Source organism: Saimiri boliviensis, chromosome 14 (genome assembly GCF_048565385.1).
Source record: "Saimiri boliviensis isolate mSaiBol1 chromosome 14, mSaiBol1.pri, whole genome shotgun sequence".
Classification (NCBI taxonomy): Eukaryota; Metazoa; Chordata; class Mammalia; order Primates; family Cebidae; genus Saimiri; species Saimiri boliviensis.
In genome coordinates this window covers 28,519,585-28,545,653 of record NC_133462.1, presented here as the reverse complement: position 1 = coordinate 28,545,653, position 26,069 = coordinate 28,519,585, and the positions used below count along the sequence as shown (strand labels likewise).

At 53.9% G+C, this 26,069-nt stretch overlaps 2 protein-coding genes across 4 annotated transcripts in view; one reads left to right on the top strand and one right to left on the bottom strand.

The window, feature by feature from the left end:
* Positions 1 to 15,920, top strand: part of SLC25A42 (solute carrier family 25 member 42) — a 40,344-nt gene extending 24,424 nt beyond the window's left edge. The window contains exons 3-8 of the mRNA XM_039466497.2: positions 5,615 to 5,720; positions 8,165 to 8,190; positions 8,791 to 8,957; positions 9,506 to 9,622; positions 11,413 to 11,564; positions 13,643 to 15,920. Coding sequence (XP_039322431.1) covers positions 5,615 to 5,720; positions 8,165 to 8,190; positions 8,791 to 8,957; positions 9,506 to 9,622; positions 11,413 to 11,564; positions 13,643 to 13,950 — 876 coding nt within the window. The 3' untranslated portion in view covers positions 13,951 to 15,920. The remainder of the gene's footprint in view (positions 1 to 5,614; positions 5,721 to 8,164; positions 8,191 to 8,790; positions 8,958 to 9,505; positions 9,623 to 11,412; positions 11,565 to 13,642) is intronic.
* TMEM161A (transmembrane protein 161A) overlaps positions 9,618 to 26,069 on the bottom strand; it is a 33,362-nt gene continuing 16,910 nt past the window's right edge. Inside the window, exons 7-15 of one of the 3 annotated variants that reach the window (XR_012513415.1) lie at positions 24,751 to 24,811; positions 24,517 to 24,660; positions 24,320 to 24,433; positions 24,004 to 24,178; positions 23,779 to 23,875; positions 22,811 to 23,162; positions 20,516 to 20,637; positions 17,227 to 17,329; positions 9,618 to 9,787 (exon numbers count right to left, since the gene is read on the bottom strand). Coding sequence is in view for 1 of the 3 variants with exons in the window: in XM_039466828.2 (XP_039322762.1) it covers positions 22,909 to 23,162; positions 23,779 to 23,875; positions 24,004 to 24,178; positions 24,320 to 24,433; positions 24,517 to 24,660; positions 24,751 to 24,811 (845 nt within the window). In the remaining 2 variants the exon portion in view is untranslated. Of the gene's footprint in view, positions 9,788 to 15,964; positions 17,330 to 20,515; positions 20,638 to 22,563; positions 23,163 to 23,778; positions 23,876 to 24,003; positions 24,179 to 24,319; positions 24,434 to 24,516; positions 24,661 to 24,750; positions 24,812 to 26,069 lie in introns of those variants that run through there. The other 2 variants (XR_012513414.1, XM_039466828.2) reach the window with 2 other exon arrangements.

Here is a 26,069-nt window from a genome sequence, read left to right as displayed (position 1 = left end):
AAGCCCAGGAGTTTGAGAACAGCCTTGGTAACATAGCAAGACCTTGTCTTTGCAAAAAATAAAAAATTAGCTGGTGTGGTAGCACACACCTGTGGTCTCAGCTACTCAGGAGGCTGAGGTGGGAGGATCACCTGAGCCCAAGACGTCATGGCTGCAGTGAGCTGTGATCATGCACCTGCACTTCAGTCTGGTGGCAGAGTAAGATCCTATCTCAAACAAACAACACAGAGTTGACATTAAGAACTTGGCTGGGCCCGCTGGCTCAGCCCTATAATCCCAACACTGTGGGAGGCTGAGGTAGGCAGATCACCTGAGCCTCAGGAGTTCAAGACCAGTCTGGGCAATGTGGAGAAACTCCATCTCTGCTAAAAATATAGAAATTAGCCAGGCAGGGTGGTGTGTGCCTGTAATCCCAGCTACTGGGAAGGCTAAGGCAGGAGAATCACTTGAACATGGGACGCAGAGGTTGCAGTGAGCCAAAATTGCATCACCGCACTCCAGCATGGGGAACAGAGCAAGACTGCATCTCAAACAAACAAAATCACAAACTGATAGGAGGTAACCACCCAATGGAGGAAGTGGAGGAACCGTGTCTCCAGCAGGGCGCAGGGAGGCACTCTCCATGGAATATTCCATTTGCCCACAGAGGCCCATTCCAGAGGGGAGCAGCTGGTCCAATTGATACACAGAGAAGAAACTGGCCCGGAGCTGGTAAGGCCTTGGACTGCTGCTGGGATCACCGCCAAGCACCCACGTTTCTCAAAACCCATGGAACCAGACGTCTGCAACCTTGCTGTATGTCCCAGAAAAGGCAGCGGTCCCCAGAGACAGGCCTCCGAGAAGCTAGAAGACCAAACCCCATGGCGAAGTTCAGCCTCAGAAACAAAATCGCTGTACTATCTGTCCCTTTGGGGACGGGAGGGCTGGGCTGGTAGAGGGGACCCTGGGGGCATTGAGGAAAAGGAGGCTGTGTTCTGTGGAATGGTATTGGGGGTGCAAGTCTGCTGGGGAGCCCAGGACACGCGGGACAGGATCTGAGAGCTGGCGCCTTGCCATTTCAAAGATGAGATCTAGGAGACCCAAGAGGTCACCCACTGCCTGAGCTCAGTCAGGGCAGAGCTGGGATTCAGGCCAGGTGTGGACAGACTCAGGCCCAGCCCTTCACCCCGGGCCACCCCCTGAGCTGAGCAAACTCCGGAGGTGGGGGCAGCCCTGCTCAGTCTGACCTTGGCTGCGTGTTACACCTTAGAAGTGCCCCCACATCCCTTCCCTTCTCCAGCCTCTACCATATCTATCCTGCGTTTCTGCAGGAGCCACTTTCACTCTGGTCCCATTTTTATTTTTTACTTTTTCAGACAGAGACTTGCTCTGTCACCCTGTCTGGAGTGCCGTGGCACAGTCATGGCTCACTGCAACCTCCACCTCCTGAGTTCCAGCGATTCTCCTGCCTCAGCCTCCTGTGTAGCTGAGATTAAAGGCGCCTGCCACCATGCCTGGCTAAATTTTTGTATTTTTAAGTACACATGGGTGTAAGGTCCAGCCCTACAGGGTCCTGTGAGCCCCTCTCTACAGGTGTGGAGATGAAAAACTCTGGAACTAAAAGACACAAAACACCGAAAAAGAGAAAACAGAGTTTGGGCCCAGGGGTCCACTGCCAGCCAAAGCGCAGAGTCCGGAAGTGGCCCCGAGTGCCTAGACACTCTGATTTTTATTGAGTACAAAGCAGGGGGCAGGGCAGGTAGGCTGAATCATTGGTGGTCCGTGATAGGGTCAGGTCAATCACATGTCTTGGAGATAGGGGCCCAGGACTTTCAAGTAGCCGTAGCGAGAAACCTTAATACGTCACTGCTTTTCACATACTTGTCAAAGATATCAAGGACATTAAGATTTATGTTACTATTTGTGGGTGACAACCCCCATGGTCACTGAGGAAGGAGAACTGTGCAGACCCCAGGCACAATTAGTGCCTTAAGTATAACTTACTTCTTACTTATATCTACTGTATATAAACATACTTAGTACTTATATCTAGCAGACTTAGTTCTACATAATCTTTCTACGTAATCATATAGGTACTGTAGTTGGAGCTGTACGGACACATTTAGTGCTGATTTCTAGAATCCTTCTATATAACCATAGTTTGTAGTAGGAGGAATGCCTGGAGCAGTCACAGAACAGAAGCAGTACATGGGAAAACAGCCAGACCAGGACAAGAACCAAAGGTCCAGGCAGTGGCGTTCCTGCCTGAAAGGGCATACGCTGTATGGCACGCTTAAAGCAAGAGCCTCTCCTCCTGATAAAGGAGGTGTAGTACCTTGCATCCAGTTCCTGTGGAAAGTCGGCCTCAGGCCTGAGATCCTGGAAGTGACCGAGGGAGAAGAACCCCTTTGGTGTGACCAGTCACTGGGGCTGTACACCCTGTCAGTCTTTTCTCTCTTCTGTGCTAGCTCAAATCATCCTCCCATAAATATCTTAAGAGAAGAGCACAAGTCTGTCAGCTCCTACTGCATTGGCTTACAGTATCCTTCTATTAGAAATCCTTTGAAGTCTAACCAGCCCCCAGATAAGAAGTGTTGTACACGACACCTGTTGCACACAGCCCACCTCCTTGCCTCAGTGACATGATGCGGGTAGACCCCTTTCCTGTACACAACCCTCTACTACTGTGCACGGCACAGCCCCCCTCTCCGCCCAGGTGACATAATGGGGTGGCCCCCTCACTTGTGACTCACGTGATTATGTATGCCCTATCACTAAGCCTATAGGTGATGACCTCACGACCCTGCCCCCTCCCTGTACCTAATAAATACAGACCCTTCTGCGAGTTTGGGCCTCTCCTGTCTCCGCTCGTAGGTGGCATGGCCCTCTGAGTCCAGATACTCTTCATTAGTTCTTCAGTGTCCTGTCTCTTTACTTCTCGAATCCCATACCTCAGCACAGCATAAGGGATACCCCACAACCCTGTGGGGTCCAACAACCCTACATCTATTACTAATTCTTATCTCCTGAGAAAAAGAGAAACCAGGTGCAGAGGCAGAACATGAGAGTGGACATGGAACGTGACCGCTGAAGCACAGCATCACATAGAGACAGTTAAGCCCCCGGATGTCTGTGGGCTTCCCTGACAGCCGTCAGGCCTTACCACAAGAGCTTGGAGAAGCGGAGTTTTCTCCTAGCTCCCCCAGGAAGGAGAGGTCTCGGTCATTTTGGACGTCTCCTTCCCTAGCTGGCTAAACAGTGGGCGCTTTCCCAGCACTGGCGCTGCTGCACAGCCGAGGCGCCCTCCAGCAGCCCTTATGCAGGCGTGACAGAGGGCTCAGAGCATCTTGCCTTAGGATTGCTTTGTTCACAATGTCACCTCAGTTCCATGCTTCATTACCCGATAATCATTAGTAAAATTAAAAGGTTATATTGAGTAAATATATCTTTATGATTATATGTGAATAACTAAATGAGTATATATGACTATAGGAATAACTATGTGCTTATATTTCTAATTCTTTTCTAATTCAATATTAATATGGGAATAGGCTGAGGCTTCAGACCCTTGCCTCGGCACCTGCTGGGTTTTTCCCCCACACACGGGGTTTCACCATATTGGCTAACCTGGTCTCAAACTCCTGACCTCGTGATCCTCCCACCTTGGCCTCCCAAAGTGCTGGGATTACAGGCTTGAACCACCACACCCAGCCAATTTTTATATTTTTAGTAGAGATGGGGTTTCACCATGTTGGCCACACTGGTCTCAAACTCCTGACCTCAGGTGATCCACTCACCTCAGCCTCCCTAAGTGTTGGGATTATAGGCATGAGACCCGCTGCCCGGCCCCACTCTGGTTGTATTTAAAAATGGCCCATTTCAGTCAGGCACAGTGGCTCACACCTGTAATCCCAGCACTTTAGAAGGCTGAGGCAGGCAAATCACTTGAGGCCAGGAATTCGATACCAACCTGTCCAGCATGGCGAAACCCCATCTCTACCAAAAATACAAAAATTAGCCAGGTATGGTGGCATGTGCTTGTAATCCCAGCTACTCAGGAGGCTGAGGCAGGAGAATCTCTTGAACTGAGGAGGCAGAGGTTGCAATGAGCTGAGATTGCACCACTGTACTCCAGCCTGGGCAGCAGAGTGAAACTGTGTCCCTCCCCAACCCCCCCCAAAAGAAGCCCATTTCTTTGGGCAAAGACCAGCCTCCTTGCCATCATTTGTCTGGCCTGGCATCCACTGCTCCTTCCCATCTCCCTTCTCTTCTCTGGGCCCCTTCCCTTTCGCTGTGCCAGCAAATCTGTCCCCCTTGTGGTCCCCCAGGGCCCCCCGCTCCTCCTCACTCCAGCTCCTCCTCACCCCATTCCTCCCCACCTAATACCATGACTTATACCCCCCAATGTGACCTGTACCTCATCCTTTCAAGCTCAGCCTCTCACTGTCCCCTACCCAGTTCTTACGGAACAGTGAGCCACCTCCTCACGGCATCTTCCCAATGGCTGGCTGTATTTGCATTAGTCTGATGATTCTGTTGGCATCTAGCTCTCTGGGTGGACCAGTGGTACCATGGGGGCGGGAGGGACCTTGTATACACCCCAACCCCACACTGTGGGTCTCCAGGCCCTTCAGGATGCCCGCGCCCAGTGGGACTTCACAGATCCTTGGGAGTCACTGAACAACCTGCCCATCCACATTGGGTTCAGACGGCAAAGCACTACAGGGCAAGAAAAGACCAGAGCACCTCCCATTCACAACTTTCCAGAATATTCTCTGCCACTTCTCAGCGAGTCCTGTAGCTGAGTCTGCTTGGAAATGGAATCAGAGCACCTCTCATCCAGAACTTTCCAGAATGCTCTCCGCCACTTCTCAGTGAGAGTCCCGTGGCTGAGTCAGCGGGGAAAATGGAAACTCCAACCTGATGGGCAGGTGGCGCCCTGTGGATCCCACAGGGTTCGGACACACTCCAGTGTGGCGTGGCTGTCAAGGGAAGGAGGGAGGGCTGTGGGGGAGCAGGGGCCTCGGGCAGCCCCAGAGGACTCTGGAAAGCACTGGCTCGGGCTGGCACGGGAGCAGTTGACGCGGGTTGGCAGCCATCATCAGTGTCGCTGTCACCCTCTCACCTGGGCTGGATGAAGAGTCACAGATGCCAACCTCCGGACTCCTGATCGGAAGCTGTGGGAAGGGACAGGCTGGCACAGAGTCAGGGTCTGCTTGCCTGACACCCACTACCAACCCCCCAACCCCGGCAGTCCCCGGTGCCTGTTTTCGGTCCCTGTGTACCTAAAATGCCACAGTGCTGTAGTCAGGGGCACACAGGCTGTAGAGGGAACTGAAGTTCGCAGGTGGGCCGGTCCTATTGTGAGCCTGTCTCTGAGAACGTGAAGCCAGCACACCTCACCTCCAATGTGGATGGTCCCTGTCACCCTGCGAAGTTTTCACTGTGTCCCCAGTGGGCTCTGTGGCTGGTAGACCCACCACAGATCACCCACAACCAAGCAGGGCCAACACACTCAGGGTGGGGTGCATCCCTTGGCCCTGACCCGGAGGGTGTAAGGAGGCACTTCTGGGGCAAGGTCCTCTGCAGAGCAGCCCCCCTGCCCTCTGACCTCTGATCACGTGTTCTGTTGCAGCGTGACCACAGGCAAGTGCTCAGCTCCCTGCTGTCTGGGGCTCTGGCTGGTGCCCTTGCCAAAACAGCGGTAGCCCCCCTGGACCGAACCAAAATCATCTTCCAAGGTAAGTGTTGTCTGTCCCCATGTGATAGAGAAGCTGCCAGGCAGTCACCTACTCCTTCATGGCCCAAACCACGCTTCAGATTGGGTTTTCTTTTCTTTTTCTTTTTACATTTATTTTAGAAATGAGGTTTTCTATGTTGCCCAGGCTGGCCTCAAACTCCTGGGCTCAAGCGATCCTCCTGCCTCAGCCTCCCAAATAGCTGGGACTACGGGTCTGCTCCACTATATTCAAGTTGGGCTTTTTAAATGGATTTTTTAAAATGCTTCTTTAAAATCCACTTAGAGGCCAGGCACGGTGGCTCATGCCTATAATCCCTTGAGAGGCCAAGGCAGGCAGATCACTTGCGGTCAGGGGTTTGAGACCAGCCTGGCTAACCAGAGAGATAATCAGTCAGTCAATCAATTCAACTTCGAATCTGTATGCGTTTCCTGGGGCTGCCATCAGAAAGCACCACAAACCAGGTGGCCTCAAACAATAGGAATTTCTTCTCTGACAATTCTGGAGCCAGAAGTCCGAAGTGAAGGTGTGGGCAGGGCTGCCCTCCCTCCACAGGCTCTAGGGGAGGATCCTTCCTTGCTTCTTCCGGCTTCTGGGGCTCCTGGTGTTCTTGGCTTGTGGCTACATGGCTCCAATCTCTGCCTCTGTCATCACGTGGCCTTCTCCTCTGTGTGTATTTCTCTCTCTCTTTTTTTTTTTTTGAGGCAGGGTCTTGCTCTGTAGCCCAGGCAGGAGTACAGTGACGTGATCTTGGCTCACTGCAACCTCCATCTCCCCAGTTCAAGCAATTCTCCTGCCTTAGCCTCCTGAGTAGCTGGGATTACAGGCACACACCACCATGCCTGGCTAATTTTTTTTTGTATTTTTAGTCAAGATGGGGTTTTACCATGTTGGCCCAGCTAGTCTCGGACTCCTGACCTCTGGTGATCCACTCACCTTGGCCTCGCGAAGTGCTGGGATTACAGGCATGAGCCACTGTGCCCGGCCTGTTTTCTGTTCTTATAAGGACACCCATCTGCATTTAGGGCCCACCCTAACCCAATACAACCTTACCTTAACTCTATTACATCTGCAAAGGCCCGGCTTCCAGGTAAGGTTGCCTTCTTGGGAGTTAGGGATTAGAATGTGGACATATCTTTTCGGAGGACAGAAGTTAAACCCTCAACAGAAACCCTCACCCTCCCTCCCTAGGGTTAAACAGTCCCAGGGTGTTCTGAAAAGGTGGCCTTTACCCCCCTCAAACAGTTACCAGTTCCTGCCCACGGCCCAGCAGTAAGATGGTTACAGCCTGGGCCCTCTCCCTCCATTGTTTGGGAAGAATCTGCAGGCTTGAGCCGGGCCCTTCCCACCACCTTGAGCTGATCCTCTAGCCTCCCTCTGTCCCAGTTTCCTCCTCCGTAAAGTGGAGGCTCGGATATCAGCCTCCTCCTTGGCTGGCATATGCATCCAGTGAGCTGACAGGCCTTCGAAAAGGGCAGTCCCCTTTATTTTTTTTGAGACAGAGTCTCTCTCTGTCCCCCAGGCTGGGGTGCAGTGGTACAATCTCCACTCATTGCAACCTCCACCTCCCGAATTCTCCTGCCTCAGCCTCCTGAGTAGCTGGGATTGCAGGTGTCCACCACCATGCCCAGCTAATTTTTTTTTTTTTTTTTTTTTTAAGTAGAGTCGGGGTTTCGCCATGTTGGCCAGGCTGGTCTCGAACCAGGTGATCCACCTGCCTCAGCCTCCCAGAGTGCTGGGATTACAGGCATGAGTCACTGCACCTGGCCAGGGCAGGCCCCTTTAAGTGCACACAAGCAGGTACAGAGTGTCATGTTCTGCGGGGAACTGGGGATCAACCCTGGAGGCAGCAGGCATGCATGCCCGTTGCACATACAAGTGGTGGGGGCCGAGGGGTGAGATGGCGGGCTGCCAGGCCTGTTTTTCTGGATCTCTCCCAGGAGTCCCCATGGCCCACCACGGCTCAGGTCCCCCACGCCCAAGGGCAGCACAGAACCAGAGAGAACGGGGCAGCCACAGGGGATGGGAGAGGCAAGATAGCGGTGCCTGTGCTGGGGCCCTGGGAGGGGCGTGTCCGGAAGAGAGGCAGACCCCACACGCAGACCCCTGCAGGTCTTGTTCTGAGAGAGCCAGGGCTTCTCAGTTGAGACCCATGTGCCTAACGGCTAGCACACCTTCCCTGCAGGGTTTGGAGTGCAGTGGTGGGTTTGGGTCAATGAGACTCTAGTCCTGGGACGGGATGCTGATGGTCAACCCATCTCAGACAGGTTCTCCTCTCACGGGAGACCCTCACTGTTCTGAGGGTCGAGTGTCGGCTCCCCTTCCTGGGACAAGACTAGGGTGGAAGAGGAGGGCGACCCTGCTAGTGGGTATTGGGGGTGGGGCCACGCAGATAGGGGGTTCTGTCCTTTGCGTCTCAGTGTCTCTTGTGCTTTTGTTTTTTCCAGTGTCTTCAAAAAGATTTTCTGCCAAGGTGAGCCACTATGTCACTGCCCCTGGCCTGGGGATAGTCACCATCACCCTGCTGGGCTGGCGGGAGTTAGGCAGGTGGTCTGAGGAGCCTCGGGGTGGGGACAGGACTACCTGTTTTCCCATCATCCCCAGCTCTGCCTGGACACAGCTCAGCCTGGGAACTGACAGGACATCCCGAGTGTCCTTCTGGCAGTGGGGTGGGGAGACTCGACAGCTCTAAAACAAGGTTTTTGTTTGATTTATTGTTAAACAGAGAGCAGGTGCTACCGTCTTAACAAAGAAAAAGATAAAATGTTAAAGCTAGAATGCTAAACACCGACAGACATGCCCCTGGGCAGGGTTCTGAGCTGCTGTGCAGACTGGTTCGCTTTGCCATACCCCGGAGTGGAGAACTTGCTGGGATGGGAGGCCTGGGGTTGATCATGTCAGTCTGGACAAATCAGAGTGGAGCCCTCACATGGGGATGGGGTTGTGCACAGTGCATGGGGATGGGATCACCCCGGCCCTGCCTTCGCACTTTCGGGGCGCTCTGCTAGTCACATAGGTGCGCAGGGAGGGCACGCAGAGGCGGAGAGATATTGACCTCCTCGCTTATCCCCAGGAGGCCTTCCGGGTCCTCTACTACACCTACCTCAACGAGGGCTTCCTCAGCTTGTGGCGCGGGAACTCGGCCACCATGGTGCGCGTGGTGCCCTATGCCGCCATCCAGTTCAGCGCACACGAAGAGTACAAGCGCATCCTGGGCCGCTACTACGGCTTTCGCGGAGAGTGAGGCCCCGCCCCGCCCCGCCCCAGCATAGCCCCGCCCACGCCCGCCCCCTCTCTTTCCTCCGCACGCCCCGCCCCTGCCCTCCCTCTGCCTCGCTCCCTCCGAGTTTTCCTCTCCTTGCCCTGACCCTAGCCCCATCCTCCCTCTTCCCGCAACTCGTGAGGCGCCCCGCCCCCGACTCTGTCATATGCCCTGTTCTGTCTTCAGAGCTCCTCTCCTTTGCCCGTTTGTCTCCAGACGTTTCTCCACCCCGACACATAAATCCCAGAGGGGCAGGCCACCATGCCCCCAGGGCTGTAGGGAAAATACACATCATTCATTAATTTCATGCCAGCAGGGGGGAAGGGAAGGCAGCCAAGTAAATCTCAAAATGAGGCCCGTTCCAAAGACCCCATCAGCTTGGCCACGAGGAAGCCAGCCCACCTCGTGTTCCTCAGTCCCCACCCCTGTCCCCACCCCAGCAGAGAGGTGCAGGTGCTCCAGGCCAGGCCTCTGAGCATCTGCACCCCCTCACTACCGTCTCCCCTTCTCCGCCTGCCCTGTTCAGAGCCTTGCCCCCTTGGCCTCGCCTCTTCGCGGGAGCACTGGCTGGAACGACAGCCGCTTCACTGACCTACCCCCTGGACCTGGTCAGAGCTCGGATGGCCGTAACCCCGAAGGAAATGTGAGTCCTTACATTGGTGGTGGGCTCCCAGGTCGGAATCCCTTTCTCTGTCGGGCCCCTGGGGTTTGCATCTCGGCCTCGCTGTCAGCAGTGCAGGCCTGGTGTGTCATTTTGTAGCTGTTCCAGAAAGGCAGCGATTTGTTCTCTTAGCCTGGGGGTCAGTTTCTGCTTGGATCAAAGCAAGAGTCTTCATTTTAATTGGGCATAGATGCGTTAAAAATGTGTAAGAAGGCCCTGCGTAGTAGCTCACACCTGTGATCCCAGCCAAGGCAGGCAGATCATGAGGTCAGAAGTTCAAGACAAGCCTGACCGACATGGTGAAACCCTGTCTCTGCTAAAATTACAAAAATTAGCCAAGTGTGGTGGCACATGCCTGTAATCCCAGCTGCTTGGGAGGCTGAGGCAGGAGAATCGCTTGAACCCAGGAGGCAGAGGTTGCAGTGAGCTGAGATCCTGCCACTGCACTCCAGCCTGGGCGACAGAGCAAGACTCCATCTCAAAACAAAAACAAAAAATGTGTCAGAATATGGCCGAGCACAGTGGCTCACGCCTGTAATCCCAACACTTTGGGAGGCAGAGGCAGGTGGATCACTTGAGGTCAGGAGTCTGAGACCAGCCTCTTCAACATGGTGAAACCCTGTCTCTACTGAAAATACAAAAATTAGCTGGGCATGGTGACCTGCGCCTGTATTCCTAGCTACCCAGGAGGTTGAGGCAGGAGAATCACTTGAACTCAGGAGGCAGAGGTTGCAGTAAGCTGAGGTGGAGCCACTGCACTCCAGCCTGGGCGACAAAGCCAGACTGTCTTAAAAAAAAAAGAAGTGTGAGAATGGAATGCTTAATTCAGGGAAGATACCATGATCATGAAGAATGTGTAAGAATAGACTGTGCTTGGTGGTTCATGCCTATAATCCCAGCACTTTGGGAGCCACGGCTAGGATCACTTGAGCCCAGGAGTTTGAGACCAGCCTGGGTAACAGAGTGAGACCTTGTCTCTACAAAAACTAAATATTAGCCTGGTGTGGTAACATACACCTGTGATCTCAGTTGCTTGAGAGGCTGAGGGAGGAGAATTGCTTGAGTCTGGCAGGTTGAGGCTGCAGTGAGACATGATTATGCCACTGCACTTCAGCCTGGGCCACAGAGTGAGACCCTGTCTCCAAAAAAAAAAAAAAAAAAAAAAGGAAAGAAAGAAAGAAAAGAAAAAGAAAAAAAAAATAGAGGCCGGGTATGGTGGTTCACGCTTGTAATCCCAGCACTTTGGGAGGCCGAGGTAGGTGGATCACCTGAGGTCAGGAATTCAAGACCAGCCTGGTCAACATGGCAAAGCTCTGTCTCAACTAAAAATATAAAAATTAGCGGGGTCTGGTGGCACAATGTCTGTAATCCCAGCTACTTGGGTGGCTGAAGCAGGAGAATCACTTGTACCCAGGAGGCAGAGGTTGCAGTGAGCCGAGACTGTGCCATGTCCTCCAGCCTGGGTAACAGAGGGAGCCTGCCTCAAAAAAAAAAAAAAAAAAAAAAAAAAAAAAAAAGTGTAAGAATAAAAGACAAGGGCTAAGCACGCCAGAGGGCTTCCCATGGCAAAGGTGAAGTCTGGGTCTAGGTGTGCATTTCCCCTCTAATTGCCAAAGCTTTGGAGATGGAATTATGTATCTTGAAGAAGGCAGACATCCACATCCAGACATGCCCAGGCCCAGCAGACTGTGGGACGAGCCAAGAGCCTCTGTGGGTGCTCCCCGTACCAGGGAGGCCCGAGTCTCACCTGCTGGGCTGCTCTGTCCTGGCAGGTACAGCAACATCTTTCATGTCTTCATCCGCATCTCGAGAGAAGAGGGGCTGAAGACCCTCTACCATGGATTTACACCCACCGTGCTGGGGGTCATTCCCTATGCCGGCCTGAGTTTTTTCACCTATGAGACGCTCAAGAGCCTGCACAGAGGTAAGGAGAGTTGGGAGCACGGGGTGGGGACGTTCAGGAAGCATTCCCTGGGGACCGCAGCTCCACCTGGCTCACACAGACCTGGAGACCAGGTGGAGTGGGGTACAACCCTGGGTGAGGCAGGCTGGAGACCCACATCCAAATCCAGAGAGAATGCACTGTGTCCAGCCGCCACTGAGGAACCTGGACTCTGCCTTAAATGCCTATGTGAGAGCAACTCTGTCCGGTGCAGTGGCTCGCATCTGTAATCCCAGCGCTTTGGGAGGCTAAGGGGGGCGGATCGCTTGAGGTCAGGAGTTCCAGACCAGCCTGGGCAACATGGCGAAACCCCGTCTCTGCCAAAGATAGAAAAAAAAAGTTGGGCACAGTGGTGCATGCCTGTGGTCCCAGCTACTGGAGAGGTGAGGCTACAGTTAGCCGTGATCACCACTGCACTCCAGCCTGGGGGACAAAGTGAGACCCTGTCTCAAAAAAAGTGACTCTGGGAAGCCCAATGTATCACCCAGAGCACTGACCACCTCACATTTTCAGAAGCACAGGCGCAAAGCATACGGGTAAAAGCCACGTGGAAGGGAAGTACTGTTGCTTGTTTTGGTAGTTGGGAGAAAATCGGAAAGTACAAAGAATGTTGTAATATCACACCTGCTACCCCGTGTGAAGAGCCATCCACATTTTGCTACATTTGCTCCCAGGTGTTTTTTTGTTTATATATATATATATATATATATAAACAAAAAAGCAGCGATCCTCTTGCTTTTGCCTCCCAAAGTGCTGGGATAAAAGGTGTGAGCCACTGCGCTCAGCCTACTCCCAGACATCTTTTGCCAAAGAAATAGAATGTTAGGGGTAATGCTGAGGGCCCAAGCCTCCCTCCTAGGGCCTCTTATTAGAAGTGGGGGTTGCACCCTACAAGACTGCTTTGAAAATGCTTCTGTATGCATGTATCTGTGGCGAGAACACCACCATGCCACCTTTCACAGGTATATAAAATGCTCCCCGTCTGCTCAGCTCACCCAGGAGGGCAGCTCCCAGCTCAGCTGGTTTGGGGTGCATCCACCGGGGTCTATGCCCTGTTCCGCCTTTTTAGTGGCTACACAGTGGGCCTTCCCTTCTTGGAGTGTCCTTTGGCTGTTACCAGGTTTTTTGTGATCAGCCAGCATCCAGGAGCTCCTCTCCTTGTGTGAGTGTGAACCCCGATTTTCTGTGTTTCTCTCTGGAGGCTTCCCAACCCTTGCCCCCATGTTCTCATTCCACGTGGTGCCAGCAGACCCCTCGTTTTTGCCCATCTGGTGAGTAGATCACAGTGTCTCCTGTCTGGCTGTTTTTTTGAGACAGAGTCTCTCTCTGTCGCCCAGGCTGGAGTGCAGTGGCGCCATCTCAGCTCACTGCAACCTCCCCCTCCTGGGTTCAAGCGATTCTTGTGGATTATAGGTGCCGGCCACAACACCTGGCTAATTTTTGTTTTTGGTAGAGACAGGGTTTCGCCATGTTGGCCAGGCTGGTCTGCAAGTCCTGAGCTAACGTGATCCGCCCACCTTGGCCTCCTAAAGTGCTGGGATTACGGGCGTGAGCTGCTGCGCCCGGCCCTGGCTGTTTTAAATTCCTAGTTCTAAATTTACTACTACAAATGTTTTAAGGAACCCCTACTGACCTGTTGCTGCTCCTTCCTCCTCCACGCCCACACATCCCGTTTGGACCCGCGAGACGGTGCGCCGTGTAGTTCATGGTCACTTATGTCCACTCTGTGCAACAGCTCATAGGCGCTACCCAGGGAGGGCGCCTGTCAGAGACTGGGCACGCGAGCACCTAGAATGTTCCTTTCCTTAGTAGACATGGAGTAAAGCTGATAAGCTCTGGGAGTTGGTTCTATGATTCTGTGCGTTTCTACCTTTTAAGATATTTTATTTCTCGAGTTTGATTGGAAAGGAGCAACCCGGAGGTGAGGCAGTGGGGGGGTGGGTACGCGTGAGTGCGCACACACGTGGGGCTGCGAGTGCATGCGTGTATGTGCGCGCATGGGTGCAGGGTGCGCGCCCCCTCGCGGCTCCCTCACGGCCCTCCCGCCCCTCACCCCGCAGAGTACAGTGGCCGCCGTCAGCCCTACCCCTTCGAGCGCATGATCTTCGGCGCCTGCGCTGGCCTCATCGGGCAGTCAGCCTCGTACCCACTGGATGTGGTGCGGCGGCGCATGCAGACGGCCGGCGTCACGGGCTACCCGCGCACCTCCATCGCCTGCACTTTGCGCACTATCGTGCGGGAGGAGGGCGCCGTGCGCGGCCTCTACAAAGGCTTGAGCATGAACTGGGTCAAGGGTCCCATCGCCGTGGGCATCAGCTTCACCACCTTCGACCTCATGCAGATCCTGCTGCGGCACCTGCAGAGCTAGGGGACCCTGAGCTGCGCTCAGGACAGTGGGCCGGTGACCCCTTTGGTATTCTGGGCCCATGGAACGGGGGTGCGCTTGGTTCCACCTCAGGAGCCACATGGGGCGCTTTGTGGAACAAGCAGGTGGTCCTGAGGGGCCTGGACTCGGAGTCCGCAGGTCCAAGCGCAAAGCTGGTGGCCCTGGAAGTGCAGCGATGGGGCAGTGGTGTGGGGGGTCCCGCGCACCCCTCTTCCCTCCTCCGCAGAGGCTGGCGCTGTCTGCCGGAGGTGTGACCTAAAAGGTCCTAGTGGGGCGTGGTGGGCTCCACCTCCTGGTCTCGTGTGTCCTCCGACATGTTGCTGATTTCTAGTGACCCCTGTCCCACCAGGCTCAGAGCCAGACCGCGCCTGGCCCTCCTTGTTCTGACTCTGCGTGCCTGCCCGGCCTCCAGGGTACAGGGGTGCCTTTCCTGCAGGCGGACCCTGCCCAGGATGGGGCGAGCCTCCTGTTCAGCTTTGGCCACAAATGCAGCCCCTGGCCCACCCCACCCTGCCGGTCCTGCCTTCTCCAGTATTTGCCTGAGGCCACAACTCCTCAGTCAGCAGAGCCTCCTGCTGGGAACCATGTTCCCCCAGAGCCTCCTGTCCATCCTAGACATGCAAGCAGCTGGGGCCCCAAGAGAGCAGCTCCCCACAGGCTGGCCTGGCCACTGCTTTGTAACCTTCCCATGAGCGTCTTGCTTGCTCCAGGGTGTGAGGCCTGGACCACCACACGGAACTGCCTCAGGTTTGGGTCAGACCCGCAGCTTGCGGCAGCTGCTGAAATGTGAGCACCCAAGCTGCCTCCTTTGGCCTAGAAGCTCCTGCATCCCCGGGCCACACCAATAGAGGCTGGGTCTCAGGGCCCCAACCCTCTGCCCAGCTGGGGTATCCAACAGGTCCTGGGGTCCCCTCTTGAGCAGCACTTTGCTGGGACATGGAGCAATTTAAAGCCCATAAGGGGTTGTTTGGTTTCCATGAAATGGAGCCTTGATCCCCCCAGAGTGGGAGCCTCATGACAGAGGACAGCCTGGGGGTGGGAGGTGAGGAACAGCTGAGGTACCTAGGGGAACCCCAGCTAACTGGTCTCTCAGAGAAGTCCCCCAGGGCCCGCCAGGTATCACAGGGACCCATTCCCTGATGACGTTGTGAATTTGATTTCTTTTAACTTGGCTGACCCTGGGTCTATGGCCTTTTCACATGGAACCCCTGACTGGTCCGCCTGGTGCCAGGGTGAGCATGACCCTGAGTGTTGCTTTCCACGGCTGGCCCCGCACACACTGTGGGGAGGGATCTGAGCTCATGCATCGCCAGTCATGACTTCATGTCACCCTTCCTTCTGTCCACCTCCTATTCTTCTTGTCTTGGACCTGTGGGTGTAAAGACTGCTCTCTGACCTTCCTTGCATGTGGCCACCAGCCTCCCTAATCTCATCCCCAGAGGCCCAGGCAGCCTGTGATGACTGTGAGGGGCTGTGCCGCTGGGTGGGCATCCCTTACCCAGCACCCAGACTTGGCAGGAGTGGCGGGTCCCCCGTCACAGGGAGACAGGAGGGCACCCAACTCCGACAGGCATGCAACAGCAGCAGGGACCCGGGGTCTGCCCCAGGTGGGTGAGACCAAGTGGGTGGATTTTGGGCCACAGGCTGGGCAGGAGAGACAAGGTGTGGGTGGGAGGGTCCCCTAGACCCTGCTGACCCCAGCGTGCCTCCGTGAGGTGGCTCCCAGATGAATGGGACCTGGCAGGAGTGGTGGGCAGTGCTGTTCCCCGACCCCTGCACACAGCCAGGCACTCGAGGCTCTGCAGTCACTCCCCTCCCTGCTGGTTGCTGGTCCTGGTCTGGAGTTATATTTTGATGCCATGAAGACACTGTTTCTATCTAATGTTTATATATTTTAAAGATTTGTGCCAAGAGAGTATATTTAATAAAAACTTAAATGATTTCTTCTCCTGCTTATGACTCTTATTTGACTGACTCCCCCATCTTCCCCCATGAACCCCCAAACAGGGTTGAAGTGCTTTTGACACATTTGTGTTAAAAGTTCTGGATAAAAATCTTGAATCAGCCGGGCACGGTGGCCCATGCCTGTAATCCCAGCACTTTGGGAGGCCGAGGTGGGTGGATCACGAGGTCGAGAGATCGAGACCATCCTGGTCAACAAGGTGAAACCCCGTCTCTACTGAAAATACAAAAAATTAGCTGGGCATGGTGGCGCGTGCCTGTAATCCCAGCTACTCAGGAGGCTGAGGCAGGAGAATTGCCTGAACCCAGGAGGCGGAGGTTGCGGTGAGCCGAGATCGCACCATTGCACTCCAGCCTGGGTAACAAAAGCGAAACTCCGTGCCAAAAAAAAAAAAAAAAAAAAGGGATAGAGGAGCAAGCTGGTCAGAGACATGGGGAAAAGTGATGGGGGCTAAGGAAAAGTGGGGCAGTCAGAGAACCATGCACGTGTAGTCAAGCTTCATGGCCCTGGGTGGGATGTGTGTTTACAGTGGTTATCCTGATCTGAGGGTGGACTGTTTGGCCCTCTAACATCAAAAGGTCACCACACACACACACACAGGCTGAGGGGAAGGTTCAGCTCTCAGCCTGTTTGAACTGGACAACAACTGATCCTGTTCCTGAAAACCAACTTAAGCAACCATTACCTGTGGTGGCCCATCCATCAGAGATGTTATCTATAAGGAAACTAGTGGGAGTTTTGTTTTTGAGATGGAGTTTCGCTCTTGTTGCCCAGGCTGGAGTGCAGTGGTGGGATCTTGGCTCACTGCAACCTCTGCCTTCTGGGTTCAAGCGATTCCCCTGCCTCAGCCTCCCGAGTAGCTGAGATTATAGGTGCCCGCTACCATGCCCAGCTAATTTTTGTATTTTTAGTAGAGATGAGGTTTTACCATGTTGGCCAGGCTGGTCTTGAACTCCTGACCTCAGGTGATCTGCCTGCTTTGGCCTCCCAAAGTGCTGGGATTACAGGCGTGAGCCACTGCGCCCAGCCATCAAATGCTTTTTGCTATAAAATTCTGCCCAGCCTAGGAGTCTCCTGAAGAAACACAACCCGGTACCCCAGGTGCAAACAGCAGCCGATGACTGAAGGTGGGTGTGTAGGTGGCTTAACCCATTCTTGGGCATGGGATCACTGAGTTGAGTGCTCTATACTGTCCCGCTAAGGCCCCTGGCAGGACTGAGCACGGGTTGCCCCCGGTGTCAGCTGCTCATTGGTGCCCCCTGCAAGGCACCTTCCCTCCTTGTCTCAGCTCTCACCTGCCATGGTGCTTCCTGGGGTCACCTCCTAGGTAGCTCTGAGTCCTTTTGGGGTCATCTTTGGGGGCAACCATCCAAAAAGGAATAGAAATGCCAGGTATGCCTGCAAACAGATCATATGGATTCATACCACATACTCTCACCCATCTTTGATCTTCCATAATTTGACAAGTAAAAAAATGGTATCTGGACTGGGTGCAGTGGCCAATGCCTGCAATCCCAGCACTTTGGGAGGCTGAGGCAGGCAGATCACTTGAGGTCAAGAGTCCGTGACCAGCCTGGCCAAATGGTGAAACCGTTTCTCCTAAAAATACAAAAATTAAGGCTGGACGCAGTAGCTCACGCCTGTAATCCCAGCACTTTGAGAGGCCAAGGTGGGCGGATCACCTGAGATAGGGAATTCAAGACCAGCCTGACCAACATGGAGAAACCCTGCCTAAAAAAAAAAAAAAAAAAAAAAAGGCCGGGCGCGGTGGCTCAAGCCTGTAATCCCAGCACTTTGGGAGGCCGAGGCGGGTGGATCACGAGGTCGAGAGATCGAGACCATCCTGGTCAACATAGTGAAACCCCGTCTCTACTAAAAATACAAAAAATTAGCTGGGCGTGGTGGCGCGTGCCTGTAATCCCAGCTACTTAGGAGGCTGAGGCAGGAGAATTGCCTGAGCCCAGGAGGCGGAGGTTGCAGTGAGCCGAGATCTCGCCATTGCACTCCAGCCTGGGTAACAAGAGCGAAACTCCGTCTCAAAAAAAAAAAAAAAAAACAAAAAACAAAAAAAAAAACTACAAAAATTAGCCCAGAATGGTGGTGTGCACCTGTAATCCTGGCTACTCAGGAGGCTGAGGCAAAAGAATCGTTTGAATACAGGAGGCAGAGGTTGCAGTGAGCTGAGATCACACTACTGCACTCCAGCCTGGGCAACAGAGCAAGACTTCCTTTCCAAAAAAAAAAAAAAAAAAGGCGGCCAGGAGTGGTGTCTCACACCTGTAATCCCAGCACTTTGGGAAGCCCAGACGGGTGGATCACAAGGTCAGGAGTTCAAGATCAACCTGAAACCCCATTTCTACTAAAAATACCAAAGTTAGCTGGGCATGGTGGTGCACACCTGTAATCCCAACTACTCAGGAGGCTGAGGCAAGAAAATCACTTGAACCCGGGAGGCAGACGTTGCAGTGAGCCGAGATCGCGCCATTGCACTCCAGCCTGGGTGACAGAGCAAGACTCCATCTCAAAGAAAAAAAAAAAAAAGATATCTCACAATTTTTCACTGCCTGGTTGGTTGGCTGGCTGGCTAATTGGTTGATTTTTTCCTCCCGTCTAGCTTACAGCTCTTTCCTTTTAAGAATAGCTCATTTGCAGGCTGGGTGCAGTGGCTCATGCCTGTTATTCCAGCACTTCAGGAGGCTGAGGCAGTTGGATCACTTGAGCTCACAAGTTCAAGACCAGCCTGTGCAGTATGGTGAAACCCTGTGTCTAGAAAAAATACTGGGCATGATGGCAGGTGCCTGTAATTCCCACTACTTGGGAGGCTGAAGTGGGAGGACAGCTTGAGCCTGGGAGGTAGAGGCTATAGAGCAGGCGTCCCCAAACTTTTTACACCGGGGGCCAGTTCACTGTCCCTCAGACCGTTGGAGGGCTGCCACATACTGTGCTCCTCTCACTGACCACCAATGAAAGAGTTGCCCCTCCCTGAAGTGCGGCGGGGGGCTGGCTAAATGGCCTCAGGGGGCCGCATGCGGCCCGTGGGCCGTAGTTTGGGGACGCCTGCTCTAGTGAGTTGAGATGGCGGCACTGCATCCCAGAATGGGTGACAGAGCAAGAACTTGTCTCAGAAAACAAACAACAAACTAATTTATGGCCAGGCATGGTGGCTCACACCTGTAATCCCAGTTCTTTGGAAAGCTGAGGCAGGGGTATCACTTGAAACCAGGAGTTTGAGACCAGCCTGGGCAACATAGTAAGACCCTGTCTCTACAAATAATTTTTTTTTTTTTTGGTGGGACAGGGTTCTCACTCTGTCACCCAGGCTGGAGTGCAGTGGCACACTCACAGCTCACTGCAACCTCAACCTCCCAGGCTCAAGTGATCCTCCCACCTCAGCCTCCCAAATAGCTGGGACTACAGGTGCAGGTCACTGCATCTGGCTAATTTTTTGTATTTTGTAGAGACAGGGTCTTGCTATGTTGCCCAGGCTGATGTTAAATTCCTGGGCTCAAGAGATCTGCCCACCTCAGCTTCCCGAAGTGTTGGGATTACAGGCATCAGCCACTGTACCTGGCCCTGTACAAATCATTTTTTAAAATATTTTATTTATTTTTTGAGACAGAGATTTTTATTGCTCTTGTTGCCCAGGCTGGAGTACAATGGTGCAATCTTGGCTCACCACAATCTCCACCTCCCAGGTTCAAGCAATTCTCCTGTGTCCGCCTCCCAAGTAGCTGGGATTACAGGCATCCGCCACCACACCTGGCTAATTTTGTATTTTCAGTAGAGATGGGATTTTTTTTTTCTTTTTTTTTTTAAATAAAGACAGGGTTTCACCATTTTGGCCAGGCTGGTCTTGAACTCCCGACCTCAGGTGATCTGCCCACCTCGGCCTCCCAAAGTGCTGGGATTACAGGCGTGAGTCACTGCGCCTAGTGGTTTTTCTTTTTTTCTATGAGTTCTGTGAGTTTTTTCCCCCTTTTTCTTTTCTTTCTGCTTGTCTGGAAATGGTACATTCCATTTGTTCTCCCACAGGGTCTCGCAGCGTCAGCACTGCTGACATTTGGTGCTGATCGTCCTCTGAGGTGAGGCCATCCTGGGCACCACAGGGTGGTAAGCAGCACCCTGGCCTCCCCTCTTCAGACAGCAAGAGCAGCACCTCACCCCCTGTGGTGACAACTAAAAAATTTATCCAGGCTGGGCGTGGTGACTCACGCCTGTAATCCAAGCACTTTGGAGGCCAAGGCGGGCGGATCACCTGAGGTCAGGAGTTTAAGACCAGCCTGACCAACATGGTGAAACCCCGTCTTTATAAAAAAGAAAAAAAAAATTTATCCAGACATCGACCTGTGTTCCTGTGGGCAGAACCCCCTCCTGTGAGAGGCATGGATGTGGTGCTTACAATCGATGCATCAACAAAAATTAAAATATTTGGCTGGGTGCAGTGGCTCAGGCCTGTAATCCCAGCACTTTGGGAGGCCGAGGCAGGTGAAGCATTTGAAGCCAGTTTGAGACCACACTGGCCAACATGGTGAAACTCCGTCTCTACTAAAAATACAAAAACTAGCCAGGTGAGGTGGTGCATACCTGTAATCCAGCTACTCAGGAGGCTGAGGCAGGAGAATCGCTTGAACTTGGGTGGCAGAGGTTGCGGTGAGCTGTGATTGCAACACTGTACTTCAGCCTGGGCGACAGGTTGAGACTCTTACCTAAAAAAAGAAAAAAAAAAATTAAAATATTTTTCTTCCCTCTGAACCACACAAAGACCTCAACCACCCCCTTCCATCTTTCCTATTTTTTTCTCGTTGTGGTTCTAATTTTTCTCCTTATACTGCTTTTTTAAATTTTCATTTTTGTTTCATATTTTTGAGACAGGGTCTTGCTGTCTTCCAGGCTAGAGTGCAGTGGTGTGATCACAGCTCACTGCAGCCTCAACCTCCCTGGTTCAAGAAATCCTCCTACCTCTGCCTCCTGAGCAGCCAGGACTAGTGTGCACCACCACACCTGGCTAATTTTTGGATTTTTTATAGAGACGGGGTTTCACCATGTTTCCCAGGCTAGTCTCAAACTCCTGAGCTCAAGTGATCCTTCCACCTCAGCCGTCTGAAGTGCTGGGATTACAGGCGAGTGCCATTGTGCCTGGCCATATTTTCCTTTTTTAGAGACAGGGTGAAGCTCTGTCTCCAGGCTGGAATACAGTGGTGAGATAACTCACTGTAGCCTCTAACTCCTGCGCCCAACGGATCCTCCAGCCCCAGCCTTCCAAGTAGCTGGCACCACAGGTGCGTGCCACCATGCCCAGCAAATTCCTTATTTTTTGGAGAGACAGGGTCTCCCTATGTTGCCCAAGCTGGTCTTGAACTCCAGGCCTCAAGCCATCCTCCCATCTCAGCCTCCCAATGTGCTGGGATTCACGCCCAGCCTGAATCCTTATATTTAATATATTTTTCATTTTTATCCACATAACAGAGGTGCAAATTTCAGAAGTCAAACGCCACTCAAAGGGCACGTCCTGATGCCTATTCTGGGAGCCACTGCGTGTTAGTATTTTCTATGTCTCTGTTTTTTTGGGGGTTTTCTGAGACAGGGTCTCACTCTGTCATCCAGGCTGGAGTGCAGTGATGTGTTCATGGATCAATGCAGCCTCAAACTCCTGGGCTCAAGAGATCCTTCTGCCTCAGCTTCCCAAGTAGCTGGAACTGCAGGTGTATACCACCATGCCCAGCTAATTTTTCTTAATCTTTAGTAGAGAGGAGGTCATGGTATGTTTCCCAGGCTGGTCTCAAACTTCCAGCCCAAGCAATCCTCCTGCTTTGGCCTCTCAAAGTGCTGGGATTACAGGTGTGAGCTATCACACCCAGCCTGATTAAATTTTTTAAAAAATTAGCTGGGCATGGTGGCACGTGCCTGTAATCCCAGCTACTCAGGAGGCTGAGGCAGGAGAATTGCCTGAACCCAGGAGGCGGAGGTTGCGGTGAGCCGAGATCGCGCCATTGCACTCCAGCCTGGGTAACAAGAGCGAAACTCCGTCTCAAAAAAAAAAAAAAAAAAAAAAAAAAAAAAAAATTTAAAAAAGAAAAATCTAAGACCGTTCTAAATCAGGGAACTGTCTGTATACATCTTGCAAATACAAAAAGGTTACATATGCACCTTCCACTGTTTTGTTTTTGTTTTGACAAGAAGTCTCACTCTGTCGCCCAGGCTGGAGTGCAGTGGCACGACCTCAGCTCACTGCAACCTCCACCTCCCGGGTTCAAGTGATTCTCCTGTCTCAGCCTCCCCAGTAGCTGGGATTACAAGTGCACACCACCATGCCCGGCTAATTTTTTTTTTTTTTGGTGGTATTTTTAGTAGAGATGGGGTTTCACCATGTTGACCAGGCTGGTCTGGAACTCCCGGCCTCAAGTGATCCGCCCACCTTGGCCTCCCAAAGTGTTGAGATTTGGGATCACAGGCGTGAGCTGCCGCGCCCGGCCTCCTCCTCGCTTTCCTTTCTCCTCCCAGACGTCCGCTCCCCTCAGTCCTGCTCTGCTCTCCCTCCCGCGAAGCCCCCACCTTGCACCAGGGCAGGTGCCGCAGGGATGTGCAGGCGGCTACCACCCCGCCCACACCCAAGTCCCAAACCCCTCAGACCGTTTGTAAAAATTGGCATGCTCCTTTTATTTGTTCAGAAGAGCAGCCAGCAGCACTCCCGCCACTCAAACCTGGCACACACACTTTGAAGACAATGGCTTCGTCTTTGTCCAGAGCCACAGGATGAACAGGGGACCCAGACCCGCTGCTGGGTCCAGGACAGACAGTTCTGAGGCAGAAACTCGGCGTCCAAGGGGGGCCGCGGCTCAGGCACTGCGGTGAAGGGGAAGGCGCGGAGTCCGGCCTCACCTGGCAGCTGGGGACGCCGGGGCACACACAGAGCGGGCAGGCTCATGTCCTGCTGGCCCAGGACCAGACCTCAGGGCCCCAGGAGGGTCTGCGGGCAGCTAGGAGCCCGCCAAGTGCTGGTGGAAGTAGAGGCCGAAGAGGCTGGACAGCAACTGGCAGGCAGCCGTCCACCAGATGAGGTAGGCCAGGACGCCGCGGAGGAAGAGGGGCGTGAGCAGGCCGCCCAGGGCCGCGGCGATCCGAGCCGCAGTCTGCTGGACCTCGTCCTCCTCGGGGCCGATGGGGGCAGAGCTGGCTGAGGATGGGTCGGGGGATAGTAGAGGGGCTGGGCCCAGGCCCCAGGAATAGCCTCCTGGGAGAAGAGGATGAAGTAAGGTGTGAGTAGAGAAATGGGGGAGGGCCAGGGCTGGCACAGCGGGAGGGCCAGGGCTGGCACAGCGGGAGGGCCAGGGCTGGCACAGGGGGCTGGCACAGGGGGCTGGCACAGGGGGCTGGCACAGGGGGCTGGGCCCATTCCTCCAGACACTCCCACCCCTGCCCCAGTCTCCGCCTCCTGCCCAGTCTCCGCCTCCTGCCCAGTCTCCGCCTCCTGCCCAGTCTCCGCCTCCTGCCCAGTCTCCACCCGCTCAGACACTGCCACCTGTCCATGGCAAGCCGCACCCCAGGTCCCACCTCCTGCTCAGATCCTGCCTCACTACAAGCCCTGCCCTCTTCCCAGGCCCCACCTCCTGCTAACACCCAACCCCTCCCCAGGCTCCACCTCCTGTCCAAGGCAACCCCACCCCAAGCTCCACCTCCTGTCCAAGGCAACCCCACCCCAAGCTCCACCTCCTGCTCAGACCCTGCCTCCCCAGGCCCCACCCCCTCCCCAGGCCCCGCCTCCTGCCCGGCCCCTGCGACTCCACTTCCGCGCTGTTCTATCTTCCAGCCCCGTCCCTCCTCCACTCCACACCGCAGCATCATCTCACCCAATGTCTTGAGCAGGAGCGTGCAGTTGAGGGTGAGGATGAGCGGCGTCAGGTACTGCAAGCTCACCACAGTCACGTAGCAGTAGACCCGGACCACCTGTGGGCAGGTAGCAGCGGTGGCTGCGGCAGGCCTTCTGGGTTTGGGGAGACTCCACGCCCAAAGGACCAGGAGCCCCGCCATGAGCCCCAAGTTCCCTCTGGCCCAGGTCATCGGGGCGTCCATACCCTCCGCTGGATTTCACGGGCTTCGATGCGGCCAGCCTCCCTTCGCAGCTGCTCCACGCGGGCCTTGGCCAGGCACAGGTAAGCCTGCAGGTGGGGCCGGGTCACTGCCAGCCGCAGCAGGCACAGCACCACCAGCAACCAGAGGCGCCCAGAGTCAAAGGCAGAGTCGGACAGCCTGTGTGGAGTGCGGTGGGGGCAAGGGGGCTAAGAAGGCCGCCCCCGACTCCCCAGGATTTTTCCCAGGCTCCTCCCTGAGTCTCACTGGCTGGGGCACCCACGGGAGCCCAGCTACCTCCTGGCCCCACCCCATACGCACAGGGAGAAGGGCGTCTCCCCAAAGGGCGGCTGCTGCAGGAAGTCCCGTGCAATGGGCTTTGTCCAGAGCCACAGGATGAACAGGGGAGACAGGAAGCTGGTGTGCAGGAGGAACCTGGGGAGTCAGGGCAGCAGAGAGTGAGACCTGGGCACCCTTAGGTTCCCTAATCACCCCGCCCACCAAGCGATCCACTTAACTGCAGCATGGGCCGGTCTTCTGACATGGTCAGCGCGTCCCGGTGGGTCTGGGCCAGCCTCAGGCCTGGGAAGGTGAGGAAGGCACCCAGCACAGAGCCCACCCCTGCCAGCCCCACGCGGATAGCCAGCTTAGCCACAGGGAGCCTAGAAGAACAGCAGGTCACAAGATTGGCTGGGGGACCCTGGGAGGGTCCCAGCCGGCCCTGGCACCCCTCCCTTATACCCAGTACTCACGCCCAGTCCCAGCCTTGCTTCTTCAGAAGTGGCTCTAAGTTCTGGGTCATGCTGGCCAGGCCTGGGAAAGATAAGAAGACCGAGTACAGCGAATTCCTAGGGTCTCTAAGGCCACTGTGTTCCCTAACCTCCATCCCTCAAGCATCCATCTGCTCCCCAAGTAGGAATGCACCATGGTCTGCCAGGCCCTGTGCCAGGCACAAGGACAACTTTGTGCTCTAGTTACACAGCACTCTTCACAAGAAACAAGGCCAGTGTGGTGGCTCACACCTGTAATCCCACCACTTTGGGAGGCTGAGGTTGGATCATCTGAGGCCAGGAGTTCGAGACCAGGCTGGCCAACATAGCAAAACTCCATCACTACAAAAAATACAAAAATCGGCCAGGTGTGGTGGTGGGTGCCTGTAATCCCAACTACTTGGGAGACTGGGGCAGGAGAATCACTTGAACTTAGCGGGCAGAGGTTGCAGTGAGCCGAGACTGCACCATTGTACTCCAGCCTAGGGGACAAGAATGAAATTCCATCTCAAAGAAAAAGTAACAGAATGCACAAGGCAGACACTCCTGATTGGGCTGGGAACATTCAGGAGGATCTGTTGAGCCTGAGCTCCCTAGGTTACAGAAGGAATCTGGAGGGAGATGAAGGACTCCTGCAGCAGAAAACCAAAGTCCTCCTAGAGGAAGGAATCCTCAATTCAGGACCCAAGATTTTCCAAAAATTTCCCCAAAATTAAGGACAGAGTGGCTCACACCTGCACATCCCAGCACTTTGGGAGGCCAAGGCAGGTGGATCACTTGAGCTCACGAATTCAAGACCAGCCTGGGCAACATGGAAAAACCCCCATCTCTACAAAAAATATAAATTAGCCAAGCATGGTGGTGCATGCATGTAGTCCCAGCTACTCTGAAGGCTGAGGTGGGAGGATGGCTTGAGCCCAGGATGTGGAGGTTGCAGTGAGCCGAGATCATGCCACTGCAGTCCAGCACAGAGTGAGACCTTGTCTCAAAAAAAAAAAAAAAAAAAAAAAAAAAAAAAAAAATTCAACCACATTAAAGAGCTGTGTTATGTGGAAAAAATTTTAATAAATAAAAAATTTAAAAAGGGAGCAAATTCATAGGAGCTTACAGCCAAAATCACCAAATGCATAAGGAACAAGTCACCATAAAGGAGAGTTAACAGAAAGACAATAATCAAGTTTAGGCCTCAAAGACTTCAGAAATTGGCACTGTCAATTATGTGTCAAATGATTAATCAAAGCTGGAATCACAGAACAGGTAACATGAGACTTCCTTCCAATGACTGGGTAGAGTTGCAAAGG